Here is a 15,737-nt window from a genome sequence, read left to right on the forward strand (position 1 = left end):
AGGGTCTATAACCCTAAAGCTGGAAAAGATCTTAGAAGTCTTATAGTCCAAGCTTTCATTTCACAGATAAGAAAACTCTGGTGCAAGGGGACTAAGTGACTCACAGGTAGTAAGTGGCAGGTTAGAGACAATGATATTTTCTGAAACACACACACACACACTCTCTCTCTCTCTCTCTCTCTCTCACACACACACACACACACACACACACACACACACACACACACACACACACTGGATGCCTCTATGACCTTGGAAATTCTACCAATAGAGGACATCACCATATAATGGAAAGAACACTGGGTTTACATCCAGTTTATAGCTGAATGATCTTAGACAAGTCTTTCCTGAGTCTCAGTTTCATAATCTATAAAATGGGGTTCATAATACTAGCACTACCTATCACACAGGGTTATTTTGAGGTCAAATTAGACAGTATATTTTAAAGTAGCAGCAAAGGGCTAGAACTGTCATTACTACTACAGAGAATAATCATTTATCTCTAGCAGTAATAATAAGAAAAGTGATGCATCAGGACTGCTGTGCCTCTGGGCACTTTCCCACTGAACTAGAAGGATTCTCTTTATAGAACTGTGGAAGAGGGCACTGTCTGTACCCAAGGTGCCACCAAGATTCTAACCCGAGCCCTCCTGTTGGTTTTCTCTTTTTCTTTCTCTCTCTCTCTCCCCCCAGGGTAATCAGGACACCACGGCTCCTCCTGAAGCGATGGCTCAGCCCTACCCCCAGGCCCAGTATCCCCCACCACCACAGAACAGCATTCCCACTGAGTATGTGCCACCCCACCCTCACCCCACACAGGACTACTCGGGCCAGACCACAGTACCAGAACATGCCATGACCCTCTACACACCAGCACAGACCCACCCAGAGCAGCCAGGCACCGACGCCAGCACACAGCCCATCACTGGGACACAGACAGTACCGGTAAGAAGCCTCTACCAGCCAGCCTCATACCTTAGAGGGCCCCAGGCACTGTCTTCAAAGGCCCCATCAATAAGTCCTGTCTAGACCTTTTCTTTAGGTCTTGCAGGAACCAGGAGCCCTCCAGGGCATTGAAGTGGCCCTGGCCTATGAAAGTACTCAAGGTGCAAGGTCCATCAAGAGAAAACTGGGGTGTTGGCCACAAAGTGAAACACGGGGGTGATGTGGAGAAAGCAAGGACTGCGCCAAGAAAGGCCTGGCTCCTTGATGGGAAAGGAGTTAGGCGGGGAGGGATAATAACTGTGGGGTATAGACCTCCCTGGGGAGTGGAAGGGAGGTTTCAGTAATAAGGATGGATTCTTTTTATAGGATAGAGTGGTTCCCTCCTCTCACTCCCTCAGGCCTATACACACAGAAACTCAAGGTCCCCTAGCATGTCCTCCCACCTTAGCGTTTGGCTCCATTGGTTCCTCCTCAGGGAAACCATAAAACTCATTCAGTTGTTTCCGAAGGGAGTGGCTAAAGAAGACCCAGAAAACCTTCGGTCTAGGCCACCCACCTATTGGTTCCCTAAGCCCTTGATTCTAGCCGTTCCAAAAGGAACCCAAATCACTTTATTTGAGAGATGAACGGTGTCTTCAGCTGCCAGTAACCTGTTAATAGAAAGTAAGAAAAATCACCAAACCCAGAAACCCTGAGCAGCCGCTGTAACCCTGCTGACGGGGCCCTCTCTCAGAGCTGTCTCAGGTTACTGGCTCTCCTATCATTTCTAATCACTTGTAATCTACCTGCTTGGCTGCCCTCCAATCAGATAGCTTCAATTATGTGGTTGTAATGCAGTTCGGAAGGGGAAAGTGCTGAGCCATGCACTTTCTAGAGATTTCCTGATAATCAAGGGAGAGCTTGTTAAGGACCAGCCCCTGGCCAGTCTCCTGCACAGGGTGAGCCCCTGTCTCCCTAGCTCCTCTTCTTCTGAGGCAGCAGCTCTACCCTCTCCCTTCCCTTACCCTTCCTTTATTTAATTCACTGTGTTTTATTTTTTACCCCATCATTTTTTCACCCTCTTTCAAACCTTGGATAGAATGCTGGACTTGGAGCCAGGAAGACCCGGGTTCAAATTCCACTTCTAACAATAACTGTGTCCTCTATGGTCGGTCTCCCCTTCTATAAAATGTTAAGCTTTAGCTAGATGTCCTCAAAGGTCCCTTCCAGCTCTAAATCTGTGCTCCTTACTCCGTTACTCCCTTCTGATTCCAATCTTTAGTTCCTCCTGAGGCCTAGTTCTCATGCTGGCTCTTTAATCAATAAATTTCCTGGGGTTGGGAAGTAGAGGTGGAGACTAGGAAAGTAGGTTATTATTCTCAGCATTTCCTAGTAGTGGCAAAACCCTCACTTATTAGCCTGCCCTGTCTCTGTCACCTGCTGCCCCGTTTACTGGGTTTGTCTATCAGGAAGTTTCTATAGAATTAAGAGGCTACCCTGTCACTATGTCTTGGGTAATGGAAAAAAAAACGCACCCAGAGAGAAAGGGCCAGGGCATACTCTCACCCTCTCTCTGTGAGGGTTTTCTTTCTTTTTATAGGCTCAAACCCCGGTTTTAGGGGACAGGAGCCGTTTGGACATATTGGCCAACAGTACCGTAATGGCTCTGAATTTTTCCAGTCCTTTGGGCTGAGGTCAGGGAAAAAAAAAAACCAACTCATCTTCTCATAAACTGACTGAGACATAATAGAGTTAAATCCAATCTTTACTAAGTGGCTGCCCTGCTGCTAAATGAATATCACAAATATGCTCTCTTCAGACCTTTCTCAACATTACCATTGCCACTGTGAAGGTGTTTACTACTTTACTAAGTAGTTAAGCTGGAAAGTACTGAATAAAAGTAGGTGTCAAATTTAGATGGTCAAGTGTATGACGTATAGAGTTGTTGGATTGTTTGACCCCACTCCACCCTGACTCTACATTTGGCAAAATGCTCCTTAACATCTTTCCCCCTTCCCAATCTGATGGAAGAGGAGGGGAAAGGGGATTGGAGGAAGTTGTATTTGTCAGATAGGGACAAGTGTGTGATTAATTAACCTCAGTACCAGGGATTCTAACACATAAAACATTTAGCAAAAATCCAGGCATCCCCATTACCTACTCATGATGAGGGGTGGAGAGAAAGGTGTATAGACTAAGAGAAGGCAGGATGGTGTAATGGATAGAGCAATAGATTTGGCATTGGGAGACCAAGGTTCAAATCCTACCTAATATATTTAACAGAGCTTCAGTTTTCTCATATATGATATGGGGGTATTAATGCTTGCATTACCTACCTCACAGAGCTGTGGTAAGGAAAGTGCTCTGTAAATCTTAAAATATTATATAAAATGTGAGTTATTATTATTATAGATAATGTTTCCCATCATAATGTCTACAGAAACATACTCTACCCAGAGCTTCCCTGTGGCTTCCTTGTCCTAGAGCACAAATACTTAACCTTTTTTCATCTAAGCCCTACCTGAAGCCAGATCAACAATTCTTGCATTTTTGCTGTTCCTCTCCATCCTCTTGGGACCTCTCTTCCTTTGGTCTCCAGGGGCCACAATGAATGTCTCCTTTGGCTGCACAGGAACTCTATCATCTCTAGGCTATAGGTGTAAAGACCAAAGTCCAGGACTCCAAAGAACCAAGAGCAGAAGTCATTTGCCTTCCACTTCCAACAAGTAGAAACACAATCTGTGTCAACAGGACTGCCGTTGATTCAGCAAGAGATTATTAAACCTCATCAAGTAAAGAAGTAATCACCAAGAGCCAGCATTGGTTCCCTAAGAACAAATCAGGCCAAGCTCCCCTCATTTCTTTGTTGATGGGTTTATCATTCTAGTAGATCAGGAAAATGGTACATCTTGTTGCTGTTCAGTTGTGTCTGACTCTTTATGACTGCATTTGGGGTTTCCTTGGCAAAGATACTGGAGTGGTTTGCTATTTCCTTCTCTAGCTCATTTTACAGATGGGGAAACTGAGGCAAATCAGGTTAAGTGACTAACCCAGGGTCACACAGCTAGTAAGTATCTGAGGCCAGGTCTGAACTCAGGTCTCCCTGACACCAGGCGCAGCACTCTATCCACTGTGCCATCTAGCTGCCAGTATATCTATTGGGTTTCTTCATTTAATACTGGTACCCTCATAGAAAATATAAGACAGAGCAGGATGAATGATAGTAGAATTAAGTGGATATCAAACAGAAAAGTCTTCAATAGTATCCTATAGATAGTATCCTACTATCCAACAATTTTATCAACAACTTGGAGAAACAAGAGTAAGGCACTCAAATGTTTGTTGCATGCATGAATGGAGGCCTGGGAAGCTGTGACTTCATTTCCTTTGGGAAATCCACTTTCCTTTTTGGTTTCATTTATTTATTTATGATATAGATATACACATGTATACACAAACATACACATATACATGTACATGTATACATTTATGTTTAGTATGTAATTATTTTATAGATGTTACCAGATTTTCCAATGATACAAAGCCAAGAGGAATGACATAATCAGGTTTCAACATAATCTTGACAGGTCAGAATAATGGTGAAATTGAACGAGAACAAATTGAAAGTTTTGCAGTTCAGTTCAGAAACAACACATAGTCACAGGGTTGGGGGTACATGCGTCAGTCACAATTCAGGTAGAAAAGACCTGTGAGTATTAGGTGATCAGAAGCACAATATGACAATGTGATGTGGCTACTTAAAATAAAAGCAAATAGGCCATATAGCGAGTCATCTGGAAACCATGTCATTTTAGGAACAGCTGGAGAGACTGGAGATGTTAAGCCTGAAAGAGAGAAGATTTAGATGAGAAATTGCTATTTTCAACATATGAATAGCTACATGGAACAAGGAATGAGAATTCTCTGTGACTCCAAAGAGTCGAACTGGATGGAAATTATAAGATGTCAAGTTTCAATTCAATAGAAGGAAGAACTCTGTAACAATTAAAACTGTCTAATAGTGAAATGGACTTCTGGGTTAGGTGGGGAGCTCCCCATCACTGGAAGTGTTCAAGTTGAGAATGGGTAATCTCTTATTTGACATATTACAGAGGAGATTACTGCAGTGGGTGAGAAGTTGGACTAGATTAACTTTAAGGTCCCTCCAACTCTAAGATTCACGTATCCTCTGATCTAGGGTCTTTCCAGGATGGAGTCAGTAAAGAACTGAATTTGCTCTGACTCCTAACTCTATCCCAGGTTCCCTCAATTTCTGGTCCCGGACTTCAGCGGCAAGTATAAACCACTTAAAATTACTCCAGATTCCATCTCTTGGTGCTTCTTCTGAGGGCTCTAGCCATCTCCCAATGCAAAAGCACAAGTTGGCCAAGAATAGCATTTAGATTAGAAAGTCAATCTAATGGGTATTAGAAGCCATTTCTCCTCCCCCTGAGTTAGAGGACCTCTCCCTTTGAGAAGTTCATGGGAAATTAAGGAATGCTGTTCAATCCATAAATTCTCCAAAGGCCTTCAGTCCTCTTTGTTTTGTCGCAGTTGGAATTATCATGGCCTAAAGTCAAGGAAAGAAACAAGGGTGGGAGGCTGGAGAGCCGGTCACTACTTTCTAAACCTCACCGATTGCACTAAGTCCCTGGCCAGGAAGCAAAAAGAGGTTTTTCTCACTACTTACAACCCTACCCCAGCATTCTTAATTCCTTGGCTGGGGTTGGCATTGAAAGGAAATGATGGAAGGATGGGAGAACAGGAGGAAGTGACTTTTCTGCAGAGCATTGAATATTGAACGCTGGGATTGGAAGAACTAGATTTGAATCCTGGTCCACTAACCCACTTAGCTATTCAGCCTGAGTAAGTCATTTACCTTCTCTGACCCTCGGTTTCCTCATCGGTAACATGGGGATAATAATACCTGCACTTCCTATCTTCCAGAGCTGTTGGAGAAAGCATTTTTAAACCTTGAAGTGTTGTGTAAATGTGAGCTACTATAATTCAACATTAGTCTTCTCAGCTTCCTTTCTTGTTTCCCAGTCCCTCCTTCTAGATCCTAGTCTTCTTTCAGGGAAGGTTATTGAGTGCTACCTTTAGATCCACTGGGATCTCTTCCTTTCCTGTATCATTCCAGATATATTTCCTGACCTGGATTCAGAAAGGAAACTACGCCTTTGGAATGACCTCTGAAATCCCACCAAGGACTTAGGACCTGACTATCCCCACTGACATTTTACATATCGTGGCTATCTAAAGCAATCCCTTTGGTTCCTAGCTGTTGCATGGAAACCTTGGATACTCTGGCCGTGGAACCTTAAAACTCTGTCCATAGCAGAGTCCTGCTCTGCCCTGGCCTGACACACCTAAGTGCTTATGACCTGGTTTCTTGGATCTTTGGAATGTGTTCTGGGCTGGGCTGCTCTGCAGCAGTTGACTTTGGTTTTGGGGGGTCAGGGAAATATCCTATATCGATGCTCAGTTTAGATAAAAGATGTTATAGAGGCTGATAGGAGCATGCTGGTGAGCCTTATAGGATATCTGTATCATGGTAGTGCCATCTCAACTCCACAGGCTCAGGAACTCAATTTTAATCAGCCTAGCAGCTAGGTGGCACAGTGGATAGAGTACCAGTCCTGAAATCAAGAAAATTCATCTTCCTAAATTCAAATCCCGCCTCAGATACTTACTAGCTGTGTGACTCTGGGCAAGTCACTTAAATCCTATTTGTCACAGTTTCCTCATCTGTAAAATGAGCTGGAGAACGAAATGGTGAACTGCTCTGGCATCCTTGCCAAGAAAACCTCAAATGGAGTCATGAAGAATGGAACACTACTGAAAGATGACTTAACAACAAAATCCTGCAATGGTCAGACTCTGGAGAATTGACTGACATTAACTAAACTCATGAGAGATTTAGAAGCAAGTGTGGCAGTGGGAAGATTGTTGGACTCGAAGGCAGGAAGGCTTGCTCAATTATCACCTCTAAGACTTGCTAGATGTATGATCATGGGTAAGTTACAACCTCTCCAAGCCTTAGTTTCCTCATCTGTAAAATGTGGTTATAAAGACTTATAGCACCTACCTCACAGGGTTGTTAAGAGGTTCACATACAACAACCTATATAAAATGCTTTGTGAAAGTGCGACATAAGTGTCAGCTATTATTATGGAGACATTGATAAATGAGAATAACAGAGTGTTACTTTATAATTGCACAAGAGAGTACAGGACACTCCATTGGGGAAGGGAGGGGTGAACTTGTTTGCTCATTCGAGAGAACTGATCGTAAATCAGTAAGTTGGTTCATGAGTACAAAATAGTAGCAAAAGGAGTTGAAGATTCTTATGAGAAATTTCCGTCAAACCCGGTGAATTGCCATTCTCCACCACAGGAATATCCCTTATCTAAAAAACAGGGATTTGCCATATGACATCCTGAAAAGATTGCTGGACTTGGAATCAGAAAGAACCGAGTTCAAATGTTGCCTTAGATGCTTACCAGCTATGTGACCCTGGGTAAATCACTTAAACTCTGTGTGCCTCAATTTCTTCAGCTGTCCAGTGGGTAGTCAAATGATAGTATCTACCTCCCAGGGTTGTCATTAGGATGAAATGAGAAAATATTTTAAAGTGTTTAGCACAGTTCCCAAGCACATAGTAAGTACATAATGGATGCTTGTTTCCTCCCTCCTTCCTTTCTTCTTTCCTTCCTTTCTCTTGAGTCAGTTACATGTTGACATTTCCCCTCAGAACAGCATGGGAGGCACACTGGCCTTTGTGACTAAGTTTGGAGACTGGTCTTGATTAAATAGATCAGTCTGTCAGTCACCTGAAAGCAACATAGCCTCACATTAGAGCAGGATTAAGTACATCCATTCATTCATTCAACAGGCACCTTATTTTTTTGCCTAAATTACACTTTAGGTTTATGATTTCCTGTGGGTTTCAGGAACCACCCTGGTTTCAGCTGCATCTCAGTTCAACAAACAAGCAGAGATCCTGAGGGTTTAATTTAATTAGGGCACAGGCACTACCTTTGTGGAGCTTAAAGTCTAGTAATAGTAACACATCCACAAATATTTATGACACATGTATTATTACAGATGATAAGTACATTAGAACCAGGCAGGCCGAGTACCATTTGCAGGTTATAGGAGGAAAGGTCAGACATCCCTGAGAGTGGGGCTGCTTCTATAATCTCTTCCATCACTGATATTGACTCATCAACTTCAGATTCAGAGGGTGACATTTTTCTTAACCTTGTCCCCCAGATTCTGGGGATGTGTCCAGTTGTTTTTAGCCCATAGCTCATATGCACAAACTACACCCCCTTCTCCCTGTCACTACCAGCTTGGGCTGGTTTTCTTTTCTTTGGCTGGCTGGTGCTCTAAAGCTTTGGTTAGAAGCCTGTTGTAGTTAGCCAACTCAGTGATTCACATCCCTTGGAGTACAACGATTATCTTTATCTGTGCTTCCCCCATTCACCTACCCCAGAGTCAAAGGAGAAAACTCTCAAGAGAGTTATCATCTCGGAATGGTCCTCAAATAGTTTGAACTACTCTGAAAAAAAGACCTTGATGAAGACCATCTGTCTCTAAGAGGCTCAGGGCAAGACCATAGGCAATTACCAGTTTGCCTCAGTTCCTTGTGGTTCCAGCCACAAAGCTGTTATCCCCGGTGTCCTCAGAGCCAACTGCATGGTGGAATGAAAAGAGCTCTAATTTTGAAGTCAGAGATCCTGGGTATGAATCCCACATGCTATTGGAAAATAGTGACCCAGAGCAGGGGTTCTTAACCTTTTTTTCTTTGTCATGGACCCAGGGGTGTTGTGAAGCTCGAATGACAGGGGAAGGAAAGGGGACAAGCATTTATATAGCACCTACTATGTGCCAGTCACTGTGCTCTCATTTAATCCTCACAACAACCATGAGAGGAAAGTGCTATGATTAGCCCCATTTTACAGATGAGGACCCCAACGCAGACAGGTTAAGCTATTAAGTGTCTGAGTTCAAATTTGAACTCAGATATTCCTGACTCCAGGCCCTTCTGACTGTGTCCACTTCACCAATGTAGCTACCTCTAAACATTATTCCTAAAATGAGATAATAGATGTAAAGTACTTTGCAAACTTTAAAGTGTTCTATAAATGCTAATTAATATTATTAGCCTCCAGTCAGCCAGCCTCCAGTCTGGGGACAATTTCATTCCTTGGACCCAGCCACTCTTCTACTGAGCTCAAGCAATGTTTATATAGCCTCAGACACTAGTTGTATGACCCTGGACAAGTCACTTAACCCAGTTTGCCTCAGTTTCCTTATCTGTAAAATGAGCTAGAGAAAGAAATGGCAAACCTCTCCACCAGTATCTTTACCAAGAAGACCCCAAATGGGGTCATGAAGAGCTGGACACGACTGAAGATGACTCAACAATAAAGTTGCCAAAAAAATTTTTTTTTTTAAAAAACAGATTCATGGACTCCCAAGTTAAGGACCTCTCAACTACATAATCTCTAAATTCCCAGACTCAGAATCTTAGCTTTAGGAGGATCTTTGAGATTATTTTAATGTAACTGCATTTTACAGAAAAATAAAATGAGGCCCAGAAAAGATGAGTCATTTTCCAAAGTCATAAAACTCATTAGGAGCACTGCCCAGTGTTGTTAAACTATCGTTGGTGGGTTCCCAGTAGTGAAGATACTCAAAATAAACAACTGGAGACCATTTGGAGAGCCATGGGAAACCATCCCTAGTTCTCAGAAGACACTGTGGACATGTCCTTGGATCATGGACCTCAATCAGTCTTGGATAAGACAACTTACCCATTCCTCTGAGATAAGTAACAGTTAATATCAAAGAAGACAGTTCTGCATCTGGTCAGCTCCCAGAAGGCCTTTTAGGAGGGTAGGGCAGACTGAATTAGGCAACAGAAATTTACTTAGGTTGGATCCTTCGGTGCCTCATTAATAAGATTGCACTTTATCCTTATTTTAGGGAATGTTGTGGTTACCATAGTCAAAATTCAATCTTGGGTTCGATTCCAATCCTGCCACTTACAAGATGTGTGATTTGGGGCTAATCGCTTAACCTTTCTAGTCTTCGATTTCCTCACCCATAAACTGAGGGGTTTGCATTAGGCGATCTCTCAAATCCTCTTGCCAGTTACTCTATCGTGAGCCAGTGACTAAACCTCAGACCAATCCCTCCCTTCCCCGCCCCCCATTATCTTTGTCTTTTGGCTAAGCTAGAAGAAGAGAAGTCATTGAAAATGCAGCTTCCAGAGTTTCTTGAGAGTAGGGCCAATGGTGAAGAGAGAAGGGTACTGTTTGTAGCTCCATAGAATCTTGGCATTACAAGGGACCTCAGAAGCCCCTTAGCGTGACTAACTAGGCAAAAACAACCACAATAGCTAGCATTACAAAGTGCAGTACTTATACAGTGCTCTTCTTCCAGAAAGCCTTACAAATATTTCATTTGATCCTCACAATAACCCTGAGAAATAGGTGCTGTTCCTATTCCCATCTTACAGATGAGGCAACTGAGACTGAAGGAAGCTAAGTGACTTGCCCACAGTCGCATACTGCTAAGTTGCTGAGGTAGAATTTGAACTCAGGTCTTCCTTACTCCCAGGAAGGGGAGGGAAGGGAAGCGGAAGGAGGGAGAGGAAAGGAGAAGGGGAAAGGGAAAGAGAAGGAAAAAGAAAAAAAGAGTCCAGGATATCTCTTTAGTGTGTACACATAGTTGGGGGCCGTAACATAGATGTTTGATTCACCAAAGAAAATTGAGAGGACATAGTTGAACAAGTAAAATTGTCTGGAAATAGGGAACCATGTCACCAAAATGCATGGGAAGAGGGGGTGTACAGCAATGTCAGATGCTGGAGACAGGTCAAGAAGGATGAGGACTGGAAAAGGGCCATCAGATTTGGAAATGAAGAGATCACTGGTGATATAGAGAGAGGTTTCAGTTCTATAATAAGGTTAGGAGCCAGACTGCAAAGGCTTGAGAAATGAGTGAGAGCATAGAGACTGGAGGCAAAGAAGAAGCATGGTTTTTTTCCTTCTACTCACTGAGTGTTCCTACTTCTGCCTTCTGGGAACAGGCAGAACAGGAATAATTCCTCTTGTGTGTGACAGCCCTTCAAATATTTAATGACAGCAACCATATCTTCTTAAAGTTTCTCTTCTCCAGTCTAAACATCTCCAGTTCCTTCAGCTAAGCCTCGTATGTCATGATCTTGAGACCCTTCACCATACAGGTAGCTCTCCTCTTGATACTCTCCAGATTATCTACCATATGTGCTGCCCAGAACTGAACACAATACTCCATATGTAGTCTGACCAGGGCCAGTGCCAGCAAGACTATTGGTTCCCTCAATCATCCTATATTAGGCGGACCAAGTGATGGTATAGATGGCAGGTTTGCAAACTGGAAAATGTCTGGGTCAGGGCTGGGGATTATAATGGAAGAGGAAGAGAGAGAGAGAGAGAGAGAGAGAGAGAGAGAGAGAGAGAGAGAGAGAGAGGAGAGAGAGAGAGAGAGAGAGAGAGAGAGAGAGAGAGAGAGAGAGAGAAGCATAAGTTAGAATTAGGGAAAGACAAGATATTGTCTGCATTTGAGCACATTTAAGATTTTTTTTTAAAGGCAAGAAGTTTGCCTATTGGAAATAAGGCAAGAGGCTGCCTGAACCACTGTGATAAATGGTAGGAAAATGCTTCATCTCCCCTAAGGGGCAGCAAGTGTACTTGTTACACTCTGGGGTTTCTCAGCATGTTACAGTTTTACAGCCATTGAGCCCATTTATCTACTCCTGTCCACAGCAGAGTTGCTGTGGTTAGACCATAGGATCTCTGAGGGATTCTCCTTTTATTCACTTATGTGGCCTGGGCTCTCCTCAGGACTTCACCCTTTGGCTATCCCTCCCCACTGCTCTCTCTCTTTCTCCTTCTCACCCCTTTAGGTGGGGTCCTGTCCAGGGTCCTAAAGGAGGCAGAGACTAAAGTGACTTCATTTTTTTTTCCAGCACTGATATCTGCTAAGGTTCTGCCAGTGAGACAGAAAAAAAGGACCACAGCCTGTCCCCCCAAAATATTTCTTGAAACATAATACTTGTGATTCCAGCATCCAAAAGGGAATGAACCCTATGCCCCCTCCAGGTCCCAATACAAACACTCTTGCGTGAAGATTTTTCCCCCCAGAATGTCTGTTTTTTTCCAAACCCCAGGTCTTTCTTTCACATGAATTGTTTTCTAGTCACGTCTCTCAAATCCTGGACTTATGTAGTTGATTTTTTGAGCCCACATTCAAGACTTGACATTTATCCTTATTGAAATTCAGAATTAATAATTTTAGACCATTGTTCTAGCCTCCATGTGCCTTTATAAAAACCTTGGAATGAGTTCCTTCATTTGCAATGTTAGCAGACTTTCTATAATGATTTAGAGTCAGAACCTGAAGATTGGGGCATAGATTCAATAATTTCTGAAAGGTTAGCCCTAGACTATTTTGACTTCCAGAGAGCCTTAGATATAAGAGCAGGGTCAATGCCTTATGAAGAGTATTTCTTTATATAGGTGCAAACATAAACTTTAGATGTGTTTGGCCAACAATTCAATCTTTCGTGATAAAGTGAACTTGGTGTTTGAGCTTCTTAGAACTCATGTTAGAGAGGAAATTATGTTGAATTTCATATTCTATACCCTATCAATTTTCTGGCATCTAAGGACTTGAATTTTTAAAAGGCACTAAGGAATATGAAATGTATAATGAGGATATTTTGTTTTCTATTCCAACTATATCATCCAAATTACAGAAAATGTTGGGTAGGTATTTTATTAAATTTGGGATTACAGAACCCAAAAGAAATATCCACTGTAACAAAACATACTTGACAAGTAGCCATGCAGCCTTTGCTTGAAGACCTCCAAGTAGGGGATTTCAAGGAAGGCCATTCCACTTTTAGATAGCTCTAGTTTTTAGGAATTTTTTCCTGACATCAAGGTTAAATTTGCTTCTTTGGAACTTCCACCCAGAACTCCTGATTCTGTCCTCCAGGAGACAAAACTAATGTCTCCTCCACGTGGCAGTCCTTTAAATATTTGAATACAGCTGTCATGTGCCCCTGAGTCTTCTTTGGGCTGAACAGGGCTAAACCCAGTTTTTACTACTGATCCCCATATGACAAGATTCAAGGCTCTTTACCATCCTGACTGCCCTCCTTTCTCTGGACACTGTCCATCTTATCAATGTGCTTCTTGAACCCTGGTGCCCAAAACTGAATACAATACTGTAGATGAGGTCTAATGAGAGCAGAGTATAGTGGAACCATCACCAATCTGTTCTGGAGGTATGTGGATGTAATGCAGCCCAAGATGGCATTAGATTCTTAGACTTCCATATCACATTGCTAACTAATATTGAGCTTAGAGTCCACTAAAATCTCCTGATCTTCTTCAGAACAGCTACTGTCTAGCCATGCCTCCCCACATAATATTTGCTGAAGTTGATTTTTTTATGCCCAAGTATAAGACTTTACATTTAAACCTTTTTGGATTTCCTCTTATATTCAACCCGGATGCTCTAGCTTGTCAAGATTCTTTTGGATATTGATTCAATGTCATCCACCATTTTATCTATCCCTCCCAGCTTTGTCATCTGCAAATTGCATGAGCATTCCGTGTATGCCCAAATCATAGAGAACTAAATAACTGATAAAAATTTTAAATAGTACAAGACCACAGATCTCTGGGATAATCCACTGGAGACCACTGGCCACATGGACGGTGAACGTTTAGTGTTGAACATTGAACCATTAACAACTAGTCTTTGAGTCTAGCTAGCCAACCAGTTCTGAATTCATTGGATTATATTTCTAATCCTTATGTCTCTGTTCCACAAGAATGTCATGAGATACTTGGTTAAAATATGTATATACAATAGAGGCAAGGGGAGGTAATTGGATGAATCACTTTCTCTCTGAAATTCAATTTGCATGTCTATAAAATGAGGAAGCTGGAACAAATGATCTGTAAGGTTTCTTACAAGTCTAAATTCCACAAGATTATATTAGAACACAGAATGAGGCAAACAGGACTCTTTAGGAGGTCTGAGACAGATAAAGAGAATCTCAGGATATCTGGCCCACAAGTGGTAGAGATTAGGGAGACGACCAGCTCCCGTTTAGGATGAGCGGATCAGGCTAGAACAGGGTTTGTGGTTCTGTGGTTTGAGTGCAGAGAACGTCACCCAGAGAGAACATGCAATTTACAAGTGCCACAGGGCAGAGACAAAAGACTAGACTGTGAAGACAAAGGAGAAGAGAGTGGCCACACCAGGACTCATATGTGCAAAAATATAGCAGTCCTTTTGTAGTGGTAAAGAACCAGAAACTAAGGGAATGCCTATCAGTTGGGAAATAATTGAACAGATTATGGTGTATGAATGTAATGCAATCCTACTGTGTGAAAAAATGATAAAAAGGGACAGTTTCATAAGAACCTGGGAAAACTTGTATGAAGTGTTACAGAAAAAACAGAGCTAGCGGAAAAAATTATACAACGACAACAACATTGTAAAGAAAGACAACTTGGAAAGACTTAAGAATTATTTGCTACCACCTGGAGTACAGCATACTGTGGAGCTCTTTCAGGTCCCCCAAGGGAACCTCTGCTAGGATGCCTTGTGTTGGACTGACCAAGAGTCAGTTCTGGGCTCTGGTCCTCACCCTGTCCCTAACTGCCCTGCGTGACTGTAGGCAAATTACTTCTTTTCTCTGGCCTCAGTTACTTTATCTGCAGTAGGAAGGGGTTGGAGTAGATGACCTCCAGGTACCTTCCTACTCTGAGATTCTTTAAGGACAAGGAGTAAGGCTGGGTCAGCCTTCCCTCTTCATCGTCAAGGAACAAATCCTGTTCAGAGACCTACATTCCAGACTGCAAGGGTACCTTGAGCAGAAGGCCTGCAAGGCAACTTCCACTGAATCCATTCTTGTAAAAGGAACCAAAGAGATGACACATGTTTTAAAGCTTAGGGAAGATGCAAAGCTTAGCCACAGCTCTCAGGATCCAGAGGAAGCCAAGGCAGAAGAGAAAGCCTGATGAAGAGGCTAAGAGTTAACTCCAGGCAGCAAATACTGACCTTGCCCACCAAGTACCCCTGAGTCCTCGTGGAAATAACTACTATAGCCAACCCATCTACCACTACATCTAAGTCTCAATTATCCAGTTTTTGGATTATCTAGGTTCTTTGCTTATCCTTCTCCCTCTTTCCCACTTTGTTTCTGTAGTGACCAAGGCTAAGGAAAAGAATATCAGGGAAAAGCGAACGGAGAATCCATTCTGGCTGATGTGCTTCTTACCAAATGTTCTGAGGTTGCAGGGAGAGCCACAGGATAGGAGGAAGGGTAACAAATACCCCTCCAAAAAGACCTTACATTGTAAGGGAGACAACTTAGAAGGGAGTGGTTAGGGTAGGGTATTTTGGTCTGGGAGGTCACAGGGATGGTGAGTGGAACAATAGGGCAGTCAGCTGACATGCCCTTTCCAAAAGCAATAATAATGTTGACTTGGTTGAAGTTTCCAGAGCTAGAGGTAGAGGAACTCCCAGACCAGAGAAAATTAGGTCATTCCAACTAGATATATTGAAGTTTCACCATTGAGCCTAGCCCAAGTCTTGACCTCTGGAAGTCTCTTACCAGGCCATTCATCAAAGCCTTTCCAGTTTGGTTAGGACCTTACAGAGCTTATACTATGTTGAGCTAGCCTTCAGAAATCCTGAGTCACCTCCCACTTCCAGGCATTGGAGTAGGATGTGAG

The 15,737-nt window shown here is 42.7% G+C and overlaps 1 protein-coding gene across 3 annotated transcripts in view; it reads left to right on the plus strand.

Annotated features, from left to right (window-relative positions):
* Positions 1 to 697: 697 nt before the first annotated feature.
* The window catches only part of RBFOX3 (RNA binding fox-1 homolog 3), a 47,969-nt gene continuing 32,929 nt past the window's right edge, over positions 698 to 15,737 (plus strand). For all 3 annotated transcript variants that reach the window (XM_036757092.1, XM_036757091.1, XM_036757093.1), the window contains exon 1: positions 698 to 945. In XM_036757092.1, the coding sequence (XP_036612987.1) occupies positions 727 to 945 (219 nt within the window). In that variant the 5' untranslated portion in view covers positions 698 to 726. The remainder of the gene's footprint in view (positions 946 to 15,737) is intronic.

The sequence above is a fragment of the Trichosurus vulpecula genome, chromosome 4 (assembly GCF_011100635.1).
Source record: "Trichosurus vulpecula isolate mTriVul1 chromosome 4, mTriVul1.pri, whole genome shotgun sequence".
In the NCBI taxonomy this organism is placed as follows: domain Eukaryota; kingdom Metazoa; phylum Chordata; class Mammalia; order Diprotodontia; family Phalangeridae; genus Trichosurus; species Trichosurus vulpecula.